The following is a 21,976-nucleotide window of genomic DNA, read 5'->3' as shown; positions in this document are numbered from 1 at the left end:
TCTCCAAGCAAATCAACTGATTCTGACAGGCACTAACACGCTAAAAGCACACTTAGGTTTATTGGAAAAATGTGGCTCTACAACTCCTAAAGCATGCTTAGAAGTACAAAATATTTACAATTTGCTGCAGATTTCAACTGAAATCAATATTAGAGATAATAAAATAAGATTTGATTAATTATATTCACTTCCTATATGACTTGACTTGGTCATAGTCTTATGGTTCATCTGCGTATGGCTTTTCCAACATAATAAACTTGCTCAGTAGCTTACCTGGTACAGTGTTACATTTGTGATTTAACTGTGCATATCTGTGCAAATAATAAAATTTTGTCCAAATTTTAAAAATTTGCACAAGCCTGGGTACACATTTTTAGTGCAACACCTAAATAAACAGATCATCAACATTTCAAGATCTGAGATTTATTTAGGAAATATAGGCTTTTGAAAATATTTGGCTATGCCTATTTTGTAAACAACCCTATTATAGTGGTCAAAAAAATTTAACTTTTGGGGGAAAATATTATTGATCTATACAGTCCAAATTTCAGTTAACCTTTTGATTTGTATGATCAAACTTCAGTAATTAGAAAGCTGCATATAATCAGTTGCTAAATTCAAATCAACTTTTCCGTGATGGCTGGCCAATGTTTCTTTCAGGTTTCAGCCATTTAAAGACACATAAGGTGTTAGCAAAGCATAACGTTTATGGTTTGTAAAAAAAAATGCTGATGTCTATGGAGATGGCTATAAAAATTATTTTTAAACATAAAAGGACAATGTAATTCACATTAGATACACACTCTCTAGGTTATCTAGTATGCTTACTCTATTCTTCTCGCAGTTGAACAGATGATTATTTCTGGAGAAGTTGATTTATTTACACGTTGTAGATCCAGCAGCTCTAATCTTTCTACTGCAGCATAGAGCCTTTATCACTCGCCTTACAGTAGATCAAATAATATAGCCATTATTAAGATGTTTAAAGGGCAAACATATGTGAATGCAGATGCTCAGCTCAGTTAATTTTGCTAACATACAACCAGCGTCAACCAACAAGAATATTAACTGTTAACTGGTCAGATTAATAATAATTTATTATTTAATTTTAAAAAATGGAATTGACGTGCCTATTTTGTGTGACACGTTAAATATTGCATTTTAAAATACTGATGCAATACATGCAAACAGCAGCATGCAGAACATAACAGAGCATCTTCACGCACCTGTAGTGTTTCCAATAGGATAGAAAAAACAGGATAAACTAATGAAAAATGATAAAAGAAACAGGCCTGCCCAAGATATTTTTCATATTGATGAAAAATTGATCACAAAACAAAAACACTGACTGAACCCTTTTTAAAAATCAACATAGGCTGTTTTTTCCAATCATATGTTTATTTTCTTCCGTCAAATAAAAATATTCGGATACCCCAAAATCGATCTCTCCACAGAAAATACGCATTAAATTAATTCTCCGCTGTTATTATTTTATCACAAAACCCTTTTTAACATTATAATAGAAGTCATTAGTTTAAAGATTATGTCTATGATTTTGACTTATTTCCTCCTTCTCACTCGCGCTTCATGTGCGCGCACTGTGTGTAATGAAAGATAATAACAATGAACATTAAGATACTTAGTAAAAGATAAGCTACTATAGCATATAACAATTTTGTTGTTTACATATGATATAGCATTCATTTGCATACACGTTTTATAAGCTGTAAAATGAAAGTGTCAGTTTGGTGCGAAGTTATCATTACGCAAAAATCAAGAAAATATTTGGATTTGTTTAATTTGTAGATTAGGCTAGTAAGGCTATTTAAAAAAATATATATATATATATTACATAAGAACTACTAATAACTGTAATTCCCTAAATGGAAAAAAGGTTGGTTTGTTGGTTGTACCCTAAATTATCAAAACTATAACCTATTTGTTGAGTTTATGACGCAGATCCAGGACAGAGGCGATCAGCATCAGCGCAGGTTTGGCATCAACTCATCTGTGTCAAACTTCAATATTCTTCTTTCATTTTCCTTCTTTGGCAAACATGTTGTAGGCACATGTGGTTGCACGTGTTACTTTCCCGTTAGTTAACAAATATGTGTTGCACATAAGGGGCCAATCACACCGAACACTTATTCGTTCCAAAAACGCGAGATGCACCCATTGTCTTTTTTTGTTGACAAGAAAAAAAAGCTCTTTTATATGTCAATAGGAAACAACTGAATCAGCGGACCCGTATTGTGTGCAAGTGTTGCTGTCGATGTTGTAATATTTAATAACATTGTGATATATTTAAGATTCATAAAGTCATACAGCTCTGGATGTCTTGAAACAGCAACCACTAGTCTCTCCTCTATCTTGAAAAGTTGTCCGTAGTCGTTTTAACAATACATTTACTGCTGTCCCCTCAACAAAAACCCTGTCTCTGCGTTCATTTGATTGAAGAATGAAAAAGACGTGACTGACATAACGTCAGAGTTGACTTTCATTTCAACTGCGAGCACACAGCGTGCAACAGCAAAAACACGAGGCGCAGCAGGCTGCATAAGCAGCGCACAATACACACATCTTTTGAATATTAAACTCTTCAAAAGATGCACCTCTTAACACAAAAAGCATGTTCGGTGATTGGCCACAAATACATCAAATGAACCTAGGATTCAGGAAGAACAATGAGGTTTTCATCCGAGTCGTGGCACACTGGACGAGCTCTATACTCTCACCAAGGTGCTCGAGGGTTCATGGGAGTATGCCCAACCAGTCCACATGTGTTTTGTGAACTTGGAGAGGGCATTCGACCTTCGTGGCATTCTGTGGAGGGTGCTGTGGGAGTATGGGGTCAGAGCACTTTGTTAAGGGCTGTCTCTTACCTGTATGACCAGAATAGGAGTTTGTCAGACTTGTTTCCAGTGTGTGTTGGGCTCCGGCAGGGCTGCCCTTTGTCACCAATTCTGTTCATAATTTTTATGGACAGAACTTCAAAGCGTAGCCTTGAGCTGGAGTTGGTCCGGTTCAGGGACCACAGGATTTAATTTCTGTTATTCGCAGATGATGTTGTTCTGTTGGCTTCTTTGAACATGTACCTTCAGCATGCACTGGGGCAGTTTGCTGCACGGTGTGACGTGGCTGGGATGAGAATCACCTCCAAGTCCGAGGCCATGGTGCTCCACCAGAAATAAAGTGGTTTGCCATCTCCAGGTTGGAGGAAAGTCCTTACCCCAGGTGGAGGAATTCAAGTACATTGGGGTTTTGATTACGAGTGAGGGAAGGATGAAGCGTGAGATTGACAGGCAGATCGGTGCAGCGGCAACAGTAATGCGGACCATGTACTGGTCCGTTGTGCTGAAGAAGGAGCTAAGCCGAAAGGCAAAGCTCTCGATTTACCGGTCAATCTATGTTCCTACTCTCACCTATAGATATGAGCTTTGGGGCATGACCAAAATGACAAGATCTCAGATACAATCGGCTGAAATGAGTTCTTCGTAGGGTGGCAGGGCACACCCTTATAGACAGGGTAAGGAGCTCTGACACCCAGGAGGAGCTCGGAGTAGAGCGCTGCTTCGCCACATCGAGAAAAGTCAGCTGAGGTGGCTCTGGCATCCCCAGGACGCCTACCAAGGGAGGTGTTCCAGGCATGTCCCACCGGGAGGAGGCCTTGGGGAAGACCCAGGACATGCTGGAGGGACTATGTCTCTTGGCTGACCTGGGAACGCCTTGGGATCCCCCAGGAGGAGATGGAAGTATCCGGGGAGAGGGAAGTCTGGGGTTCTCTCCTAAGACTGCTGCTTCCGCGACCCGGATATGATAATGATAAGATGATGATAACTGATACCATTAATCGGTTACAAACACACCCTTTCGGTTAACGGTTAATTTGGTTATATTGAACACCCCTATATGTGAAAGCATGTTCTTACACATATTTAAGGATAGTATCAAAAAATAAAAAACTCGACAGCACCACCCAGTATTCAGTAAAACAAATTTTCCAGAATTGAAACTGGCGACATTAATCTACATTAAATGTTCTATGAATTCTTTCAAATTCATTGGATGATAGCAGCCAGGCTTTTATTTATTGATTGATTTTTAGATATACCAGTCTCCCCATAGATAAGTGTAGCACTTTGGACAACTTTTCATAGTCAGACTCCATAAAGTAGTTAACATTCCTGTGCAAATTACTTCATCAACTATGGAAATTGTCAATGCATGCTATTCTTAAGTCGGTAGACAATTGATAATTCTGATAAAATATTGAATTATGATATTAAGTCATACCTTTCTCAATGCTCAAAGAGTCAATGGCCCTGTAGCCAGCATTACAGATGCCATATTTAGCTCCCGCGGCCATGACAGCGTTGTAGACAGGCAGACAGGACTCTTTCGGGATGTGAAGCTCCCAGCCCATTTCACCCACAAATGACAGACGCATGGCTCTCACCTACACAAAACAACAGTGGAAAAATATATGAGTGAAAAAACAATTTCTGAAGGTGTACTGTACACTTCCATACTATAAAATAGGTGGAAAAACTGTGAGTAAAGTGGTACTGCATGTGTGGAGTAATAGTATACAGAAAACAGTAAATACCCTGATGACTGGAAGTACTACTTTGGGAAGTATGCATCTTATTGACAATATCCCATAAGGACATGTGAGAGAATGTAAGAACAGCAGTGAAGCAATGCAATTGATGTTTAAGTCAAATGGCTGTGACAACATGGCAGATATAGTGTGTCCGAGTGCGTTTAAAAACTATATACATTAATAAAAAAGCACAAGTCCTTTTAAACAGTCGTGAAGCCAGTCATAAGGTTGTCATCTGTATAGTATGCCATTTTAAATGCAGCACATTTGTTAGCACATGTGTGTAAATAAGTTTATTGCAACTTATATTATTAAAAGACCCATAATGATTAATTTTAAAAAAGTAACTGTTTAATACTCTTACTGAAAATGATAAAATTATAATAATGGTTTTGTTCAACTTTCTTTAAAAATATTACATTTCTCTGTAGTTTTTTTTAATTCTCATTAATAAAATTTCATTACATTTACAGTTAAAGGCATATAAATAATTAACCTTTCTCTAAAATCTGAATAATTTTTTCAAATATTTCTCAAGTAATGTGTAACAGAGCACGGACATTTTCTCACAATTTCCTGTCATTTTTATTTCTTCTGGAGAAATTCTTATTTCTTTTAGTTTGGCTAGAGCAAAAACAGTGTTTGATATAAAAAACAAAAACAAAAATTAAAGATTAAGGTCAGTATTATTATTTTATTTATTTAATTATTTAATTAAGTTTCAGCTCAATAATCTGTATCATAGCATCTTCCTGCTAAAATGCTTAAAATGTTAACAAAAGAAGAAAAAACATATTAACTTAATAATTGATTCAAATTTATTTTTAAATATTCAGAAATGAAACGCTCATTTTTCTCTAGAGCAAACAGTAATCACACATAAAATGACCTTACCTTTCTCTAAACAAGTGAACTCAAATTAGGGAGAGAGTGGAGCTTACAGAACACTCAGCAAACTAAAAGGGCTAAAACAACTCTGAAATTGTACTTTGCTGTTGCTTGCTACTAGATTGTCTGACTTTTTAGCAAGACACTCATCACTTAATTGTGTTCACTTAATTGGCTAGTAAGACTGTCACATACACATGGCAGTCACACATTTGCTCTGGGCAGGGGAAATTAAATAATTCAAATAAAATTTCTTATCGCATCCTTTTGCGATTTGATTTCGATTAATTGCACAGCTCATGTCAAAGACAAAAGAAATTGGTTATTAAAGGTATGCTCAATGTCTGTTATAAAGCAGTTGGTAAACGTTCTTAAAAGAATTTAAATTTCACAGAAGGGCTAATGATCTTGCCTTAAACTCTATTTAATCATATTATTATGCACTTTCTGCAAGCATTTTCTAGTCTACTCTACAGTAATTTAAATTGCATCCTTTACTTGTTGTGCAAAGCTGAATTTTTTCATCATTACACCAGTATTCAGCATCACATGATCTTTCAAAAATCATACTAATGTGCAGAACAAAAAGATAAAACCCAGCATTGACTGAAAATACTTTTCTGTAACATCAAAAATGTGTTTGATGTCCCTTTAGATTAAGTGAACGCATCCTTGCTGAATAAAAGTACTGAATGAACTTCTTCTGAAACTAAATCTAATTGGCTGCAAGCTTCAAAACAGTAGTGTGCATGTGAAAGCCAATTTACAATCAGTTTTCGTTTAAAGATCTTGTCTTGATTCCAGTACAGCAGTGATACAGTACATTATAAACAGGATTATTTTCATAAAGCGAGTGAGAAAACACCGTGACAAATGAGGTGAGCACAGTTTCTGAGGATCGTGCCATCTGTCAGGCCTCGACTACCTCCAGCTGCCTTCATCCTTCAGAAAAAAAGCTAAATCGTTCATTAAACAGGCCCGAGGTACCTGCGTCTCTCTCTTACAGAACACACATTAACATCCAACCAGAGAGAATCAACAGCCTTAAACAACAGCACAACACAGCAGATAATAGTCTGGCCACTTTCCAGAACCTGCAGCAGAAACGCACGCTTTTTTCCAATGTGTGTTTGCACTGAACAGAAAGAAGAGCTTAATTGTGCCAGTCCTAAGGGCTTGAAATCAATCTGGCAGGCCTGGGATCATGGGAAGGGCACCATTATCAGCCAGCTACAAGCACTGCATTCTTCACTGTAACCTGCAGGGAGATACAGTGAGCGTGCCGTGAGTTTCTGGCCAACAGTTGTTGTTGTTGAATCCGAGACACTGTTTCAACAGCTTGAGACCCGGTTACACACACTCCACGAGTCTCAGCCTCAGAAAGCTCGCGTGCAGACAGCTTGTGCACTGCCTGATGCATATTCAGCCAAAAGCTGGCAAGGTTATAATCTGATAAGCTGGCTTTGTGCAGTTTCTGCAAGTTTGAGTGCACTTTTTTATCAGTTCGGCAGAAGTTGAAATGTTTCCAGCAACTTTTCTAGGAAAAGCCAGAAAATTTGATTTGATGTTTACAAAGTTCATGACATCATAGTTAATAAGATTTTTCAATGTTTTTGAAACTGGTCTCTGCTCACAAAGGATAAAAATAATATAATATGCAATATACGTGATAAATTACATTTATTTAATGCAATTGTTGTTTATCTAAGTTTGACCAATCAGATGGGGTCTAACAACACAAAAAAAGTATTTTATTTTATTTAAAATTTTTTAAACAGGAAAACATAAAAAAACATGACTTAGAACGAATGCTGTATTTTCAGTAGGTTCCTGCTCTGCAGAACATAAAAACATACAGGCACACTTGCCATCTCATCCATCAACAGATGAGATCAGTACAAAAAAATAAATAAAAATCACCAAACATACAAAATAGAGGGAAGCAGGCTACTAACTCAGTGGCTACAGCGATAGTTGACCATCAGATGACGGGCATGGGATTGTTAAAAAAAGTCTTCATGTTGGAATTGTTTTTAGATGTTGTGGGACCTCGTTCCAGGCTTATGTGAATAGATAAAAGAAAGACCTCGGTCCAAAACATCCATTTGTTACAGATCTGGTGGAACGATCAGTCCTTGTATTAAGTTTTGGTACCAAAGCACAAAGGGCTACTGCGGTAGCGCTATTAAAAACTTGATAGTACAGTTTAATCCCTGTGTTCATAATGTAATTTTAAAATGATAAAGCATTAGAGAGTGATAAAGCAAAACAGTGATGTGTCCATCCAGAAAGTCTGTTGTGGATCTTATAGGCCGTATTGTACAGTCTAGCTACTGGCTCCAAGATATCATTTGTTTTGAGAGACCAAACAGGCAAACAGTAAGACAAGGTAGACAAGATTATGGCATCAAGATAAGTTTCAGAAACAGAAAAAGACAATTTTGTCCACATTTTACCATAAACAAATAGCTTTTGTTTCAACTTTTTATACATATTTTGACAATGGTCACAATAAGTAAGGTGAGAGTCCAGACTGATTCCCAAATATTGATATGTGGATACAATGGAAAGTTTTTGATTTAAGAAAATGATGGGATATGATACGGATAATTTTCGCCTAGGTGAATAAAATACATACATTCCGTTTGCTTAACGTTAATAGTCAAATGATTGTCTTGCAGCCATTGATGTAAATGCTTGATGTAAATCTGTATTTAATTTATTGTTAATTGTGTCTGTACCTGATCCAGACACAAAAAGTACAGTGTCATTGGTGTACAATAAATAATATAAATGTTTAATTACCTGAGAGAGGTCATTGATGTATAGAGTAAAGGTCCCAAAATACTTTCCCGTGGAAACCCCCATGCTGGGTTCCACACAATTCCTTCATATCGTTCCAACAAGTTAACTTTATCGCTTTTTTTTATAAATTTAAGTGGATTGAACAAAAATCCAGTTAAGTTGACAAAAAAAGGTAAATCAAATACGAAGTTTGAACAAGCAGCTAAACTTACTTTTTGAGTCTATATATATATCCCCACCTCCCCAGTAGGTGCTGTTCTGCTACTGGCTTGAGTGGCCCAAAGGTGAACCCATATCTGAACATTAATACTAATGACGGGAGTTACTGTAAGACAAGAGAAGAATATGGCAAAAGCCAAGCAGATGTAGAATACCTGCTAAAGCTGAGGTTAAACTAAAATGTTTGAAGCTTGCTTTTTTAGTCCGAAAATACAATTAATTAGATCTGAAAAATATATTTTACCTGTTTATATTAAAATCATTACATAAATAAACAATTAAAAAACAGCTAATAAATGGCATTTTTCAAGGGAAATATCATAAAAAATATTATCATTGCAATTCTTAACAACAATATCACATATCCCATATTTTACCAGTATCGTGCAGCTCTAGAAATTGAATGTCTACTACATGGCTACAGTAAAGTGAGTAACCCTGTGACCTCCCATGTGGTTTTGCAAGTATAAAATTATTACAATTAAATCACAAAACACATAATATTCATGCACCGATGAATTTTATTGTGAATAAAGTTTGTAAATATGTAATACCTTTTCTAAAGTCAAATTTAAGCACTTTCTATGTGCCTTTTCATAACTAAGCAAATTACATACTTGCATGTGTGATGATATTATATCAGATGCTACAGTATTTAAACAAAAATATGTTGGAAATTATGATAGATAGTCACATCACATATAACGCCTGCAAAACTGCAGATGTCTTCAATAATTTTTTTATTAACTCTATTTCGAATATGGTTATATTCCCATATTCAAATATGGATTATCCCATAATGTCCATTGAAAAATTCTTACACGTTTTCTTAGTTCAGAGCCAATTTTCAGCATAAGTAGTTTCAAAGAATCTGAAGCCTTACAGGCAATAAAATCATTCAAACCTTCCAGAATTAAAGATGTGTTTGGTATAGATTACCTTATGTTGAAAGAACTTTCTACACTCATTCATTTATTCATTTTCTTGTCGGCTAAGTCCCTTTATTAATCCGGGGTCGCCACAGTGGAATGAACCACCAACTTATCCAGCAAGTTTTTACACAGCGGATGCCCTTCCAGCCACAACCCATCTCTGGGAAACATCCACACACACATTCACACACACACTCACACAATACGGACAATTAAGCCTACCCAATTCACCTGTACTGCATGTCTTTGGACTGTGGGGGAAACCGCAGCATCCGGAGGAAACCCACGTAAATGCAGGGAGAACATGCAAACTCCACATTGAAACACCAACTGAGCCGAGGCGACCCAGCGACCTTCTTGCTGTGAGACCCCAGGACTACCTACTGCACCACTGCTTTGCCCACTTTCTACACTATTAACTCAAATAACCAAACTCCCCAATCTTTTTATTTCTGAGGCAATATTTCCATGTGTATGGAAGTCATCAGCTGTTATTCCAATTTATAAAAACGGGGATCCTTCGTCACTTTCCAACTACAGGCCAATCAGTATTATTCCCACTGTGTCTAAAGTTGCAGAGAAACTCATTGTCAATTAATTCATTAAACATCTGAACACCACTACATTTTCTCTTCATTCGATGCAATTAGTTTTTAGAGCTCAACACTCATCTGACACTGCAAATTGTTTTCTCCTAGAAAATATTAAACATCTACTGGATAAAGGTGGTGTAGTTGGTGCTGTGTTTCTTGATCTGAAAAAAGCTTTTGACCCTGTAAATCATAAAATATTACTGTCCAAATTAACTAAATTTAATGGATTGAATCATGTTTATCAAATCGATCACAATCAGTCAGAATTAAAGAATATCCCTCTCCCACGCTCTCCCTGTCCATGGGTGTACCTCAAGGTTCCATTTTGGCACCTTTGTTATTTTCTCTCTACATAAACGACCTTCCTTCAGTCTGTCCAAATGTCCTGATTCAGATGTATGCAGATGATACAGTTATTTATACACATGGTAAAAACACAACTCAAATAGCAGATAAACTTACACAAGCTATGGCTTATCTCTTAGAATGGTTGAACCAGTCCGGTTTAAAACTGAATGTAAAATAAAAAACAGTTGTAATGTGCTTTTTTAAAACAAACATAGCAAATAATCTAACAGACAACTACGTGGGTGGATGGGGACAAAATACAAAGTGTATCTGATTTTAAATATCTAGGGGTCCAAATTGAATAAAAAACTAACTTTTAAATCACAAATTAAAAAGGCATTAAACCGTGTTAAATGTAATATATCTAATTTCCGGTTCACAAGGTCACATTTATCACTGCAGGCAGCTAAAATATTCATGCATTCAACGATTTTTTCACATATAACCTACTGTCTAACAACTTGGTCTCAGGCAAACAAAACAACACTAAAACCCATAGAGTCACTTTACAAACAGACAATTAAAATACTGAATAAAAAGCCTCTAACACATCATCATTGTAGCATTTTACAAAAACATGAATTGTTAAGCTGGGAAAATGTCATTAAGTATTCAAACATTTGTCTGATGTATAAAATCATTCATGGTCTGTCATCCCCACCTCTCAGTCAGTTTGTAAACATCAGGAACACCACACACAGAGCAACACGAGGGGCAGCTCGAGGAGACTGTATTGTCCCTAATTGGAAAAGTACCTTTGGTCAGGGTGCCTTTTCAGTTACAGCAGCACAGGAGTGGAATTTTGTTCCTGGCAGAATCAGAGATATAACCGCCTTTAATGTGTTCAAAAAAACATTTAAAAATATGGTTTATAGAGAATCAGACGTGTCAACATTCCGATGAAAATGAACCTAGCATGATTCCAATTGTCTCACCATCTTAATGATATGTTGTTTAAATATGTTTCAACTACCTTATCTCTATTACAAAATGTTGGTGTTTTAGTTTAATTTGTATATATTCATTTTTTTTATTAAAACTTACATAACTATGTATATTTTAGTACTTAACTATGTTTGATTGATTGTATAATTCTTGTATTGTCTTTTTTAGATTGTTCAGGGACAACAGATAAAAAATAGCCTTCTGGCTAATTCTGGTACATTTGCAGAAATGCTAACTAATGCACATTATCACTGCCAAATAAACAAATAAAATAAATAAAAATAAAAATAATTAAAATAAAAACAAATTGCTATTCTATAGTATAGTATAGTATAGTATAGTATAGTATAGTAGTAGTGTAGTATAGTAATAGTGTTCTAAGGAAAATTTGTGATAGCATGTTCACTCCAAACCTAACCTTAAATTACTCTTATTTAATATCTTTATCAGGGTTTAATGTATTTAAATTATTATTACCTGTTGAATTTGATATATCATTATGAAAGCAACAATTAAATTTTCAAACACTAATACAAAGTACTACATAAAAATTTATACAATTCCTAGAATTTTTAGTACCTGTACAAACCCTGGTAATAACATGGAAAAATGTAAATATAACATGTAACTTGTTATTGAATGAATGCAGCGCTATTGTGTAGCTACAGTACAGTAATCTCAGGAGGATCATGCCTTCTGCACGCAAACATAAAACTACACGATAGAGCAATGGAATGCAGGGGGTGTTACATTGATGGATCTAACAGCCTTGAAGGTTGAGTGCTCTAAAAAGAAAAGAAGATTCTGTATTTAGTATATCAGACTTCATGAAGTGATTAATTAATATTCAGTGGAAGGCTGTGGTGGTGAGTGGCAGCTGAAAAAAATAACCCTATTGGATTATTAGTGAATGTGCATCAGACAGGGCAGGTAATAATATAAAATTAACAATAAATAAATGATGGAATCAGTCAATGGATTAAGTGGCGTCCCCTTCATGTAATTACAATGCATCCCAAAGATATGCCATGCTAACACTGGGACTGCCTGAATAAACATTTTCTATGCATTAACCCATTAAATTATTGAGTTTTTTATTGAGATATTAATTGCTTTATCTATTTAGTGTCTGATGGGCACCAACAAAACACAGAACGATTTGCACAAATCTGTCAATCACTTTCCATCTTGACCAACAGCAAGACTTTGAGGCGTGGCTACTGTAACAAGATGCAGAGATGGGCGTGGCCATCATGTAGAAATACAATTTGATGGAGCATTCAGTTTATTTAAAGCATCAAAATTTCTGTTTTTCTCTAAGCTTAACTTAATTTTTGTATAGCTTGAAAAAAGTAAAATACAGTAAAAAAAAGAAAGAAATTTCACTATATGAGATTTGTGTTTTCATACCAATGCCTAGTCAGGTATGAGCCTATGGCTATGAAGAAAATGAATCTAATGTGAGACCTCATTTATGCATAAACGAACAAAAGTGCCAGATTCTAGAGACGGTGTAAACTGCAACACTTTAAAACGCCTCCATATTTTCTCTCTATTATAAATTAGCACTTTGCGAGGTGTAAAGGAGACAGAGCACAATGGGGTGAGGTGCAGCGAGCGGAGATAAAAGTGGATGACATCAGGCAGCGGAGTTGTGTGTGTGTCTGTTAGTCACAAGAGTGGCAGTAAACCATCTGTCTTTTATGCATAAAGGCACATATGCACATGCGCGCACGCGCGCACACACACACACACGTACATGCTCACACGCACCTACATGCACAAACACAGAGAGAAAGAGTGAGAAATAGAGGTTTACAATTTGTTTAATCATTTATTTAATGCCATTTTGACTACTATTTTATAAATTCAAAGTAAATAGAATCATGCTAACAGCATGCTAATTCATGGTGAAATCATACTAACAGCATACTAATCAATGTTAAAAACATGCTAACAACATTCTAATTCATGTTAGAATCATGCTAAAAAACATGCTAATCAATGTTAGAGACATTCTAATAACCAGAATTGGGTGTAACAAGTTTCACAGTAATGCATTAGTGTAATCTAATTACATTTTTGGGGAACGCAGTAAATAAGGTTACCACTTTTTAAACAAACAAATAAGGGACGCATACTCCAGCGGGGGCCATATCCCTTGGTTGCCTAGACCACAGTGATCACAAGCCCAATAGCATGCAAGTGGTGGTAAATCACAACTTTAAATATGTTTTCAGGAAAGTATGAACAGTTGAACATTAAAATAAACTGCCTTTTATTAAAATCTGAAACAGATGCAGTCAGTATCGCTCTTTTGCAACACTGATATAGCTGATGTTAACTCAGCTGCTGTAACTTAGAGGAGAGGAGAACATAATAATGAACCTAATTTTAAAGGGTGGTATTGATGACATAATTGATTTTTTATTATTTGCAGTAACAACTATCCAAACATGAAAACAACATAAACTAGATACAAACATTGGCTACCAAGTCAAGCAACCAGGATTTTTTTACAGTATAGCAAAGTTTTCATACAGCCCATTTCTAATTTTAAAATATGGAAAGTTGCAATTTACTAGTTTATTTTCTTTAAATGGGCAATATGTTGTTTATTAATGTATTAAACAAAATGTTTCAAGTATTAAATTAAGGCTTATGTGCCTGACTTGCTTAAATGCTTAAACCTTAACAAACAAATCTTAATATTACAATGAAATGTGATCCACTTACATTGTATTTACAGAATTTGTGACCCAGTGTGTGAAAACCAGACCAAATTTAATTCTGAGATAAAGTTTGATTGTAGCCATACATTTCCCTGTAATTTCAGTTGTTGTTTACTCAGTTAATAATAAATACATATATTATTATCTTCACAGACTGTTCTTTATTGCATGTAGAAAACAGTAAATGACAAAAAAAAAAAGACTCCAGCTAGATTTTCACATTTTTATCATTATTAAGCAATTAACCTAAACATTGTTTTTAATGATTACACTGTCATTACCATGTCTGCTACGGGAGAGACTTTGGGTACGAAGAAATGATTTTGATTTTTTTGAGCTCTGTCATTGCGGGAATGCTGCTCTCCAGAGGCATGTTGTCCCACAGACCAACTTTAGCCAAAGAGAACGCTCCCCGACAAATAAAAAAAAAATAAAAAAAGGCTTAATAACAATTTCTAAAACTCTGCAGCCAGGTATTTGTTTCCTCCCACTCTCTGCAGTATTTTTTCAGTTGCTTGCGTTTAAACTCTGAAACTTTAAGATGCAGAGGGTTACCTGGAGAAGAAGCATCTGCCGTTACTCTCTGTCAAGACTTGACAGACTCTGCTTAAAAGACCCACCTTTCTCACTGGACAGGTAAAAAGACCAATCAAACTAACAATGATATCAAGTATTAACCAATCAAAAGTAGGAAATGAGGCATCTTCATAAAATGCCTGAGGGATGATTTGCATGAAAAGCTACTTTAAAAAAATGATAAAAATATGGGACAAAACCCGTCCCGTATTGATTCAAAACAGGACGCGCAATTTCATTCTCAAATACGGGATGGGTGGCAACCCTAGCAGTAACGAAACAAATAACATTTTACAATTGTGCAATTTGATTAGTCACTAAAGTCGATGTAATTGTGTTATTTTCATTTCAAATAAAACATTTAAAAGAAAAAAAAAATGCTTCTTTTTAATAAGGATTTCCGTTGCAACGTTAGTTATTAAGCATGCGCTTTAAAACTGCTGGAGAACGTAAGCAGAAATCGCTGCTGTCAAGAGAAGGTGCTTCTTCAAATGTAAATTTAGACATTATTTTGATTTCATGTATGTAAAAACACAAATATTACTGTGAAGTTCAGTCAATATTCAGTCTCTAAAAACTTTTGACTGCTTTTAACTCGACCAGAAAGTTGTTTAAGCACTTAAACTGTAAGTATTCCAAGACAATACTCGTCATCAAGGAGGACACCGGCTCCCAAAAACACAGCGCCCCAACTCAGTCTAAAGAGGCTAAATTGGATTTTTGTGCAGGGTCAGGAGTGAAAGTATTTTGTGAATGTGAAGAAAAGTATAGCTGCTAATGGGGCCATTACCATATTGGGTCTTTTGCACATGCGCACATTGGGAGTGCATATTGCGCATGCTTGCATTTCCCAGAAGCACCCAGTTTTTAAAAAAAAAAACACGTCACGTGACAAGAACTGACTGATCAGCTTTATACTTTGTAAGGAATATACACATTACAGACTAACTACCTCAGACAAACACAGAACACCCAACCACTGCAGTGCTTTTTCATACTCTGCATGTCAATGGTTACAGGTATCCAGTTTTCTTCATGTTCTTTTTTTATTTTCAAAAAAAAAAAAGGAATAAGTGAACGATGAAAGAATGTTAACTCTTTAGCTCTTTTGAATATGTCAAGCTGCTGTGATCAACCCATTGTAATGTTTTGATGTAATGTGCATTAAATGTAATGTCAATATTATTTATTAGCAGAGCTGCAGTATATGTTGTATTTTTATAGGTATATTTTGTTTTAAAAGTAACTTCAAAGTAATTAGTAATATAATCAGACTACATTTTTTGCACAGTAATCATTTGGAATCGTTTACTTTTTAAAAGTAAATTACCCAACACTGCTAATAACATACTAATTTGTGCTAAAATCATGCTAGTTAACAACATGCTAATTTATGAAAGAAACATACTAATTCATGTTGGAACCATGCTAACATGCTAATTTATACAAGAAACATGCTAAGAACATGCTAGGTCATGCTAATTTGTTAGAATCAAGCTAATTCATGCAAGAATCATGCTAGAACCATGCAATTAACAGCCACAGACACAGAGATCAACTTCAGTCTTTAAAGTGGTTACATTGTTGACTGCAGGGATTATTCTTTTAGCCAATTTGATAATTTTTTTAAATCGGCTGCTGTAAATAAACTAATTCCAACAGGCTTTCTCAACCCACCATAAAGTTTATCCTCATCTTTAATATCTAGTACTAAAGATACATCTTAAAAAGGTAAAATTACGCTAAAATCACAAGATATAATCTAGGAAAAAGGGATATAAACGCTGAGTTCATATATCACTATTCTAAATTGTATTTACAGAATTGGGAGATACAAACTCCTGAACTCAGTATACTAGAAAAAAAAACAAGATATATGGATTTTTACTAATTCTTGTAACAATTGTTTTTCTTTTTTGAGTTTACACCATCTTGCAATTCTGTTTGTAAGGTCTAATTTATAGAACAAAGGAACAAATTAAAGGGATAGTTCACCCAAATATGACAATTTTGATATTGTTCATTAACCCTTCACTTGATCAAAACCTGTTTGAATTTCTTTCAACTGTTGAACACAAAATACATTTTGAAGAAACTGGAAACCTGTAACCATTGACTTCCATAGTATCTATTTTACTACTATCAAAGTTAATGGTTACAGGTTTTCAGCTTTTTTCTATCTTCTTCAGTGTTAAAAAAAGAAACTGGTGAAGATTCATAACAACTAAATAGTGTAAGTAAATAGACTAAGTATTTAAGTACACTTTCATTTTTGAACTATTCTATCTTTTTTCTCTTTACCCATTTTTAAAATGTGTTTGCAGGAATACATCATCATCTCTCTGTGCTGATTGCTCAAGAAACTGATTTGTTAGCAAATAAACTGACAATATAGTAACAGTCGATGTAAACCTTTCCAAGTCAGCGCTCCTCAACAAGGCTCAAGATTTTCAGCTATCCTTCAGCATGAAAAAATGAGCTGAATTTTTGGCTGGAAAAATAACTAAAAGCCTCTGAATAATAACAGGCAGGCTTTGCTTGAGCAGGATCCGCTGTGTCTGAAAGCACTGGGACTGCAGGGAGAAGGAGAGAGAGCTTTACCTGGTGTCCAGCGGCGCTCACGATCCTGTGTGTGGAGAAGGGAAATGCTTCATTGCTGAGCTCTGAATCCAGCACCTCCTGCAGCAGCTCACGACTATCAACACACAAATCACACACTTTACTGACACTCTACTGCCAAAATCAATACAAAATCAATAAACTTTATACCAATTACACAAGTTCAAAACTTCCCAAGAAGTGTTCAGAAATATAATTCAATTGAATAGTTAGCAGAACTAAAATAAATACATGTTTCCTCACCCGCTTCGAATGTTATTACTCGATCGAATGGGCATTATCAGCTGATTTATATGGGCCAGTAGGGGCTTTCTGCGCCTACTGTTATCATCCATTCACATGGTTAATCAGCTATACTAACAGAGAAGCCTCCAGTATCCACATCTGTTTTTAAATTACTGTGACGGTTGGGTTTAGGATGGGGGTAGACATTAATAAAATAAAACCAATGGTAAATTTTATAAATAATATAAATAATTCTCGTTCATTTCCAGCCGCAGCCGTACAGTATTGCTGCGTCCCAAATGGCACACTATACACTATGCACTATGTACTTATGCACTTACACACTCAACAGCATAGTATATGTATGTAGTGTCGTCCCAAATGGAGCACTAATGTTTTTTACTAAGCGGAAATTCAACCCGTTTCTCTGATGACGTTTGATGGTTCCCAAACTAATGAAATAAATGACCAGACTATCAAATAATACCTGCCATGAGTATAACACCATTCTCATAACTATAACACCATTCAGGAGGCGCTATAATAAATAAAGTTATCCAACATGTGCAGCCGATAGCTCCGCTACGTGTGCAAACCTGCTGTCGTTGAGTGTGTGAAGTGTCCTTCATGACACACTTCAGTTTACCGGCTGAATGAGTGCATCATCCGGGTAATTAAAGTGCTCTTATTATTTTTTAGAGTTTGCAGTGTAAACGCGCTACTTACACTATTTATACTACAAAATGCCGTAGAATACTGCATAAGTATGCGATTTGGGACACAGCTTATGTGATCTATAGCTGTTTAACCATGTGGATGGATAATCCACACAGAAGGCGTCACTGGTCCATATCTGTCAGATAACGGCTGATAATGCCCATTCAATCGAGTGATCACATTTTAATCGGCTGGTTTCCTCCTATTGGCCAAAATTAATTCTCAAGAAAGCAGCTTTATTTCTCTAACCAATACAAGTTCAAATGCTCACGCAAAGAATTTTCATAAGAAGTGTTTAGAAATTAAATGAAATTAAAATCATGCAAATACATTTAATTTTAACTAAAAAAAAAAATGTAATGACTCGGCTAGGTCAGTTGGCATTTCTGTGTGGAATTTGCATGTCCTCCTCGTGTTCACATGGGTTTCCTCCAGGTGCTCTGGTTTCCCCACAGTCCAAAGACATGATGTTTAGGTGAATTGGGTATGGTAAAATTGACCGTAGTGTATGAGTGCGTGTGTGGATGAGTAAAACATATGCTGGATAAGATGGCGGTTCATTCCGTTGTGGCGACCCCAGATTAATAAAGGGACTAAGCCGAAAGAAAATGAATTAATGAATAAAAGAATTTGAACACTTCAGCTCTATTGCCAACCTTAAACTGTAATTTAAATTTAAAATAGAATAAAGATTAATAATTAGCAAAAGTAAAATAAATATACTTGCCTCCTTTTTGAAATTTTTTTGAATATTCATTTATAACTAGAAAAGCAAAGTTTGTCGACAAACTTTATGGTGGCTTGAGAAAGCCTCGTCTGAAATTTTGAAGTAGTTTTAAAGTTTAATAAATAATTGAAGTAGTTTTAAGGAAGTTTAAAACTGTTCACATAGAGAGATAACTAAATATATGTTAGCATGTTTCTAGTATGGATTGGCATGTCTCTTGCTAGGTGGTTTCTAAGGTGTTCGGAGGGGTTGCTAGGTGGTTGCTAAGGTGTTCTGAGTGGTTGCTAGGTCGTTGCTAAGGCATTGTTAGGTGGTTGCTAGGGTGTTTTGAGTAATTGCTAAGATGTTGCTAGGCAGTTGCTAAGGTGTTGCTTGGCAGTTGTGAAGGTGTTCTAAGTCATTGCTAAGGTGTTTGTAAGTGGTTGCTAAGTTGTTGCTAGGTGGTTGCTAAGAGGTTGCTTGGCAGTTGGGGTGTCCTTGGTAGTTGCTAAGGTGTTGCTATGGTGTTCTGAGTGGTTGCTGGTTGGTAGCTAAGGCCCTGTTAGGTGGTAGCTAAGGTGTTGCTAGACGGTTAATAGGGTGTTCTGAGTGGTTTGCTAAGGCGTTGCTAGGTTGTTGCTAAGGTGTCTGAGTGGTTGCTAGGCAGTTGCTAAGGTGTTCTGAGTAGTTGCTAGGCAGCTGCTAACATAAATTAGCATGGTTATAGTATGAATTAGTATGTTGCTAGCTTGTTTTATGTATAAAGTAGTATGCTGTTAGCATGAATTTAGTATGAATTAACATGTTGCTAGTATGTTTTTAGTACGGATTATCATGTAGCTAGTATGTTTGTTTGTATGTTGTTAGTATGGATTGGTGTGTTATAGTGTGTCCAATGTTAAGTCACTGGGAGTTTTTTTTTTATAATGAAAGTCTATGGGACAGTTGCTAAGGTGCCGTAAGTGGTTGCTAGGGTGTGGCTAGTAAGTCAAAAGCTCATCAGTGACTGGTAGAGCGGTATTCTGAGTTAAATTAGCTCAACCTTAGTCTGTATGACATGTTACAAAGTTTAGTCTAATATCAAGTCAATGGGACTTTTCTAAATTTTTCAGGTCAGTTTTTGAAAAACTAAGTCGGATCAGTTGGAAAAGATATAGCAACATAATTCAGTATAGCTTGGAGGTCTGGAGTTTAAGAAGAAGAAAAAGAAGTTTATGTAGTATAACAATATGTTGGCTTTCTCAAGCCACCCTAATAAATACATAAAAATAAAATTAGATGTAATTTGTGAAACCAGTTTCCCTAAAAAGCATTTTTACAACTAACCAACACAAATATCTTAAAATATTTTATTACAATTACAAAACGTTTCATCAAAGATGTTTAAAATTATATTAGTTTTATGGCAAATTAACTCTAACAATTAGTTTAAAAAAAAACATAAAAAAATGTATTTACTGAAATGTCACTAAACGACACAAACAGAAAAAAAATCACAAAATAAAAAGGACTAAATGTAAAAGGGCATACAGAAGTCAGCATATTAACATAAGAGCTTTGCGTATTAATATTATAGCATGCTGCTGTTTATGGAGTCCAGGAAAATGAGTCTGTCTCACCATTTAAACCCTTATTTACTTTTGACCCGGTCAGCCATCAGTCTCTCCATCACTGTTTCCCTCTATCAGACCTTTCTATTTTCAACCTACAGCCCTCGTCTGACCTGCTCTTTTCCAGAGAGAGAGAGTGTGCTTGTGTGTTAACCGTGCATTCATAACGCTTTGGGGACCAGATATTCCAATAAGAAAACAGGCCAATATAGCAGACAAAATTTGAGAATGTAAAAACGCAGAAGATTGGGGTAGGAAGACAACATAAACAGTCTGTAATGTAAAAAAATCTTCGTCTACGAGAAGATCTCATAAAAAAATCTGTACTAGTGTGTGTACTGGTTTATATAGATTATGAGGACACAAAGTTGTATAATGACATGGGTATGCCCTAGTTGTACTCTATTAAGATGATTGATGAGGACAAGGCTTGTTTTCTCTCAATTCAAAATCACATTCAAAGTTTTCCACATAATTCTTGTGAGGGTGTGTTTTAGGTGCATGGCCATTAAGACCAATCACAAAAACTACACATAAAAAACTGATATTAAATATGGAGTTCTAAAAATTGTTCTGAATGTAAAACAGCAGCAGAGTTCAGACCACAAATATACACAAAAAATATCAAAACTGATTCCTTGGATTTATTATTTTTTTTAAGTTAAGTGGTTGTAAACAATTTATTTGGGCTGGATTTAAACAAATTAAGCTGAACATTACTATATTTAATTTACTTGTTTAAATTCAACACATATACATTGTTTGCAACATTTTGCAGACATAATTTTTGTGTAGTGTAATGATAAAGATGGCGAGAAACCATATTGTTGGGATCAATTTTCGACTGACAGATTTTTTCTTAGATATAATATAAGGAGCCACTGACAGCCAGTCAGAATATATAACTATACTTTTAAAAGGTTGAATTTTGGTTTTGGGGGTCTCTAAGAACAGTTGATTTGATCAAAAAACACCTTTACTGTCTTATAATAAGCATTTATTTGTACCTAATTATCCCAAGGACTTTTGTTTGGCGAATCCCTCCTTTGTGTGGCGCTAATCTGGTTCAATGACCTAGTCTGTTGTCATTGGTCAACTACGTTTAGATGCCTATTGTAAGTTCAGAAACGCATTTAACCGATAAAAAAGTCCTGTTGCGTATTTCACAAGATTTTAGACGCAATATGTGAATAACCGTTAAAGAGTTAACCAGAGAAAAAGTGCTTCACATATGACAACGTCAACATGATGTGGCTAAAGATTTGACACCAAGACGATTCATCAAAAAGACTCTGAATTAATTCTTTTTGGTTTGTTTAAGAATCAATAGTTTTATACACTGCACTTTTAGATTAGCCTTCGGCTGGATGTTTTCATCCACTTAGAGCTGTGTTATACAATGCATGGAAGGTCATTTTCAAAAACCCATAATTTGGGGCTTTAAAGCTACAGATGACA

General features: G+C 35.4%; 1 protein-coding gene across 4 annotated transcripts in view; it reads right to left on the bottom strand.

The window, feature by feature from the left end:
- Window positions 1–21,976, bottom strand: part of sardh (sarcosine dehydrogenase) — a 156,140-nt gene that overhangs the window by 22,763 nt on the left and 111,401 nt on the right. For all 4 annotated transcript variants that reach the window (XM_073913683.1, XM_005155596.6, XM_073913684.1 and 1 more), the window contains 2 exon segments: window positions 17,243–17,336; window positions 4,294–4,456 (listed from right to left, as the gene is read on the bottom strand). In XM_073913683.1, coding sequence (XP_073769784.1) covers window positions 4,294–4,456; window positions 17,243–17,336 — 257 coding nt within the window.

Source organism: Danio rerio, chromosome 10 (genome assembly GCF_049306965.1).
Source record: "Danio rerio strain Tuebingen ecotype United States chromosome 10, GRCz12tu, whole genome shotgun sequence".
NCBI classification, from domain to species: Eukaryota; Metazoa; Chordata; class Actinopteri; order Cypriniformes; family Danionidae; genus Danio; species Danio rerio.
This window is presented reverse-complemented; position numbering and strand designations above follow the sequence as displayed.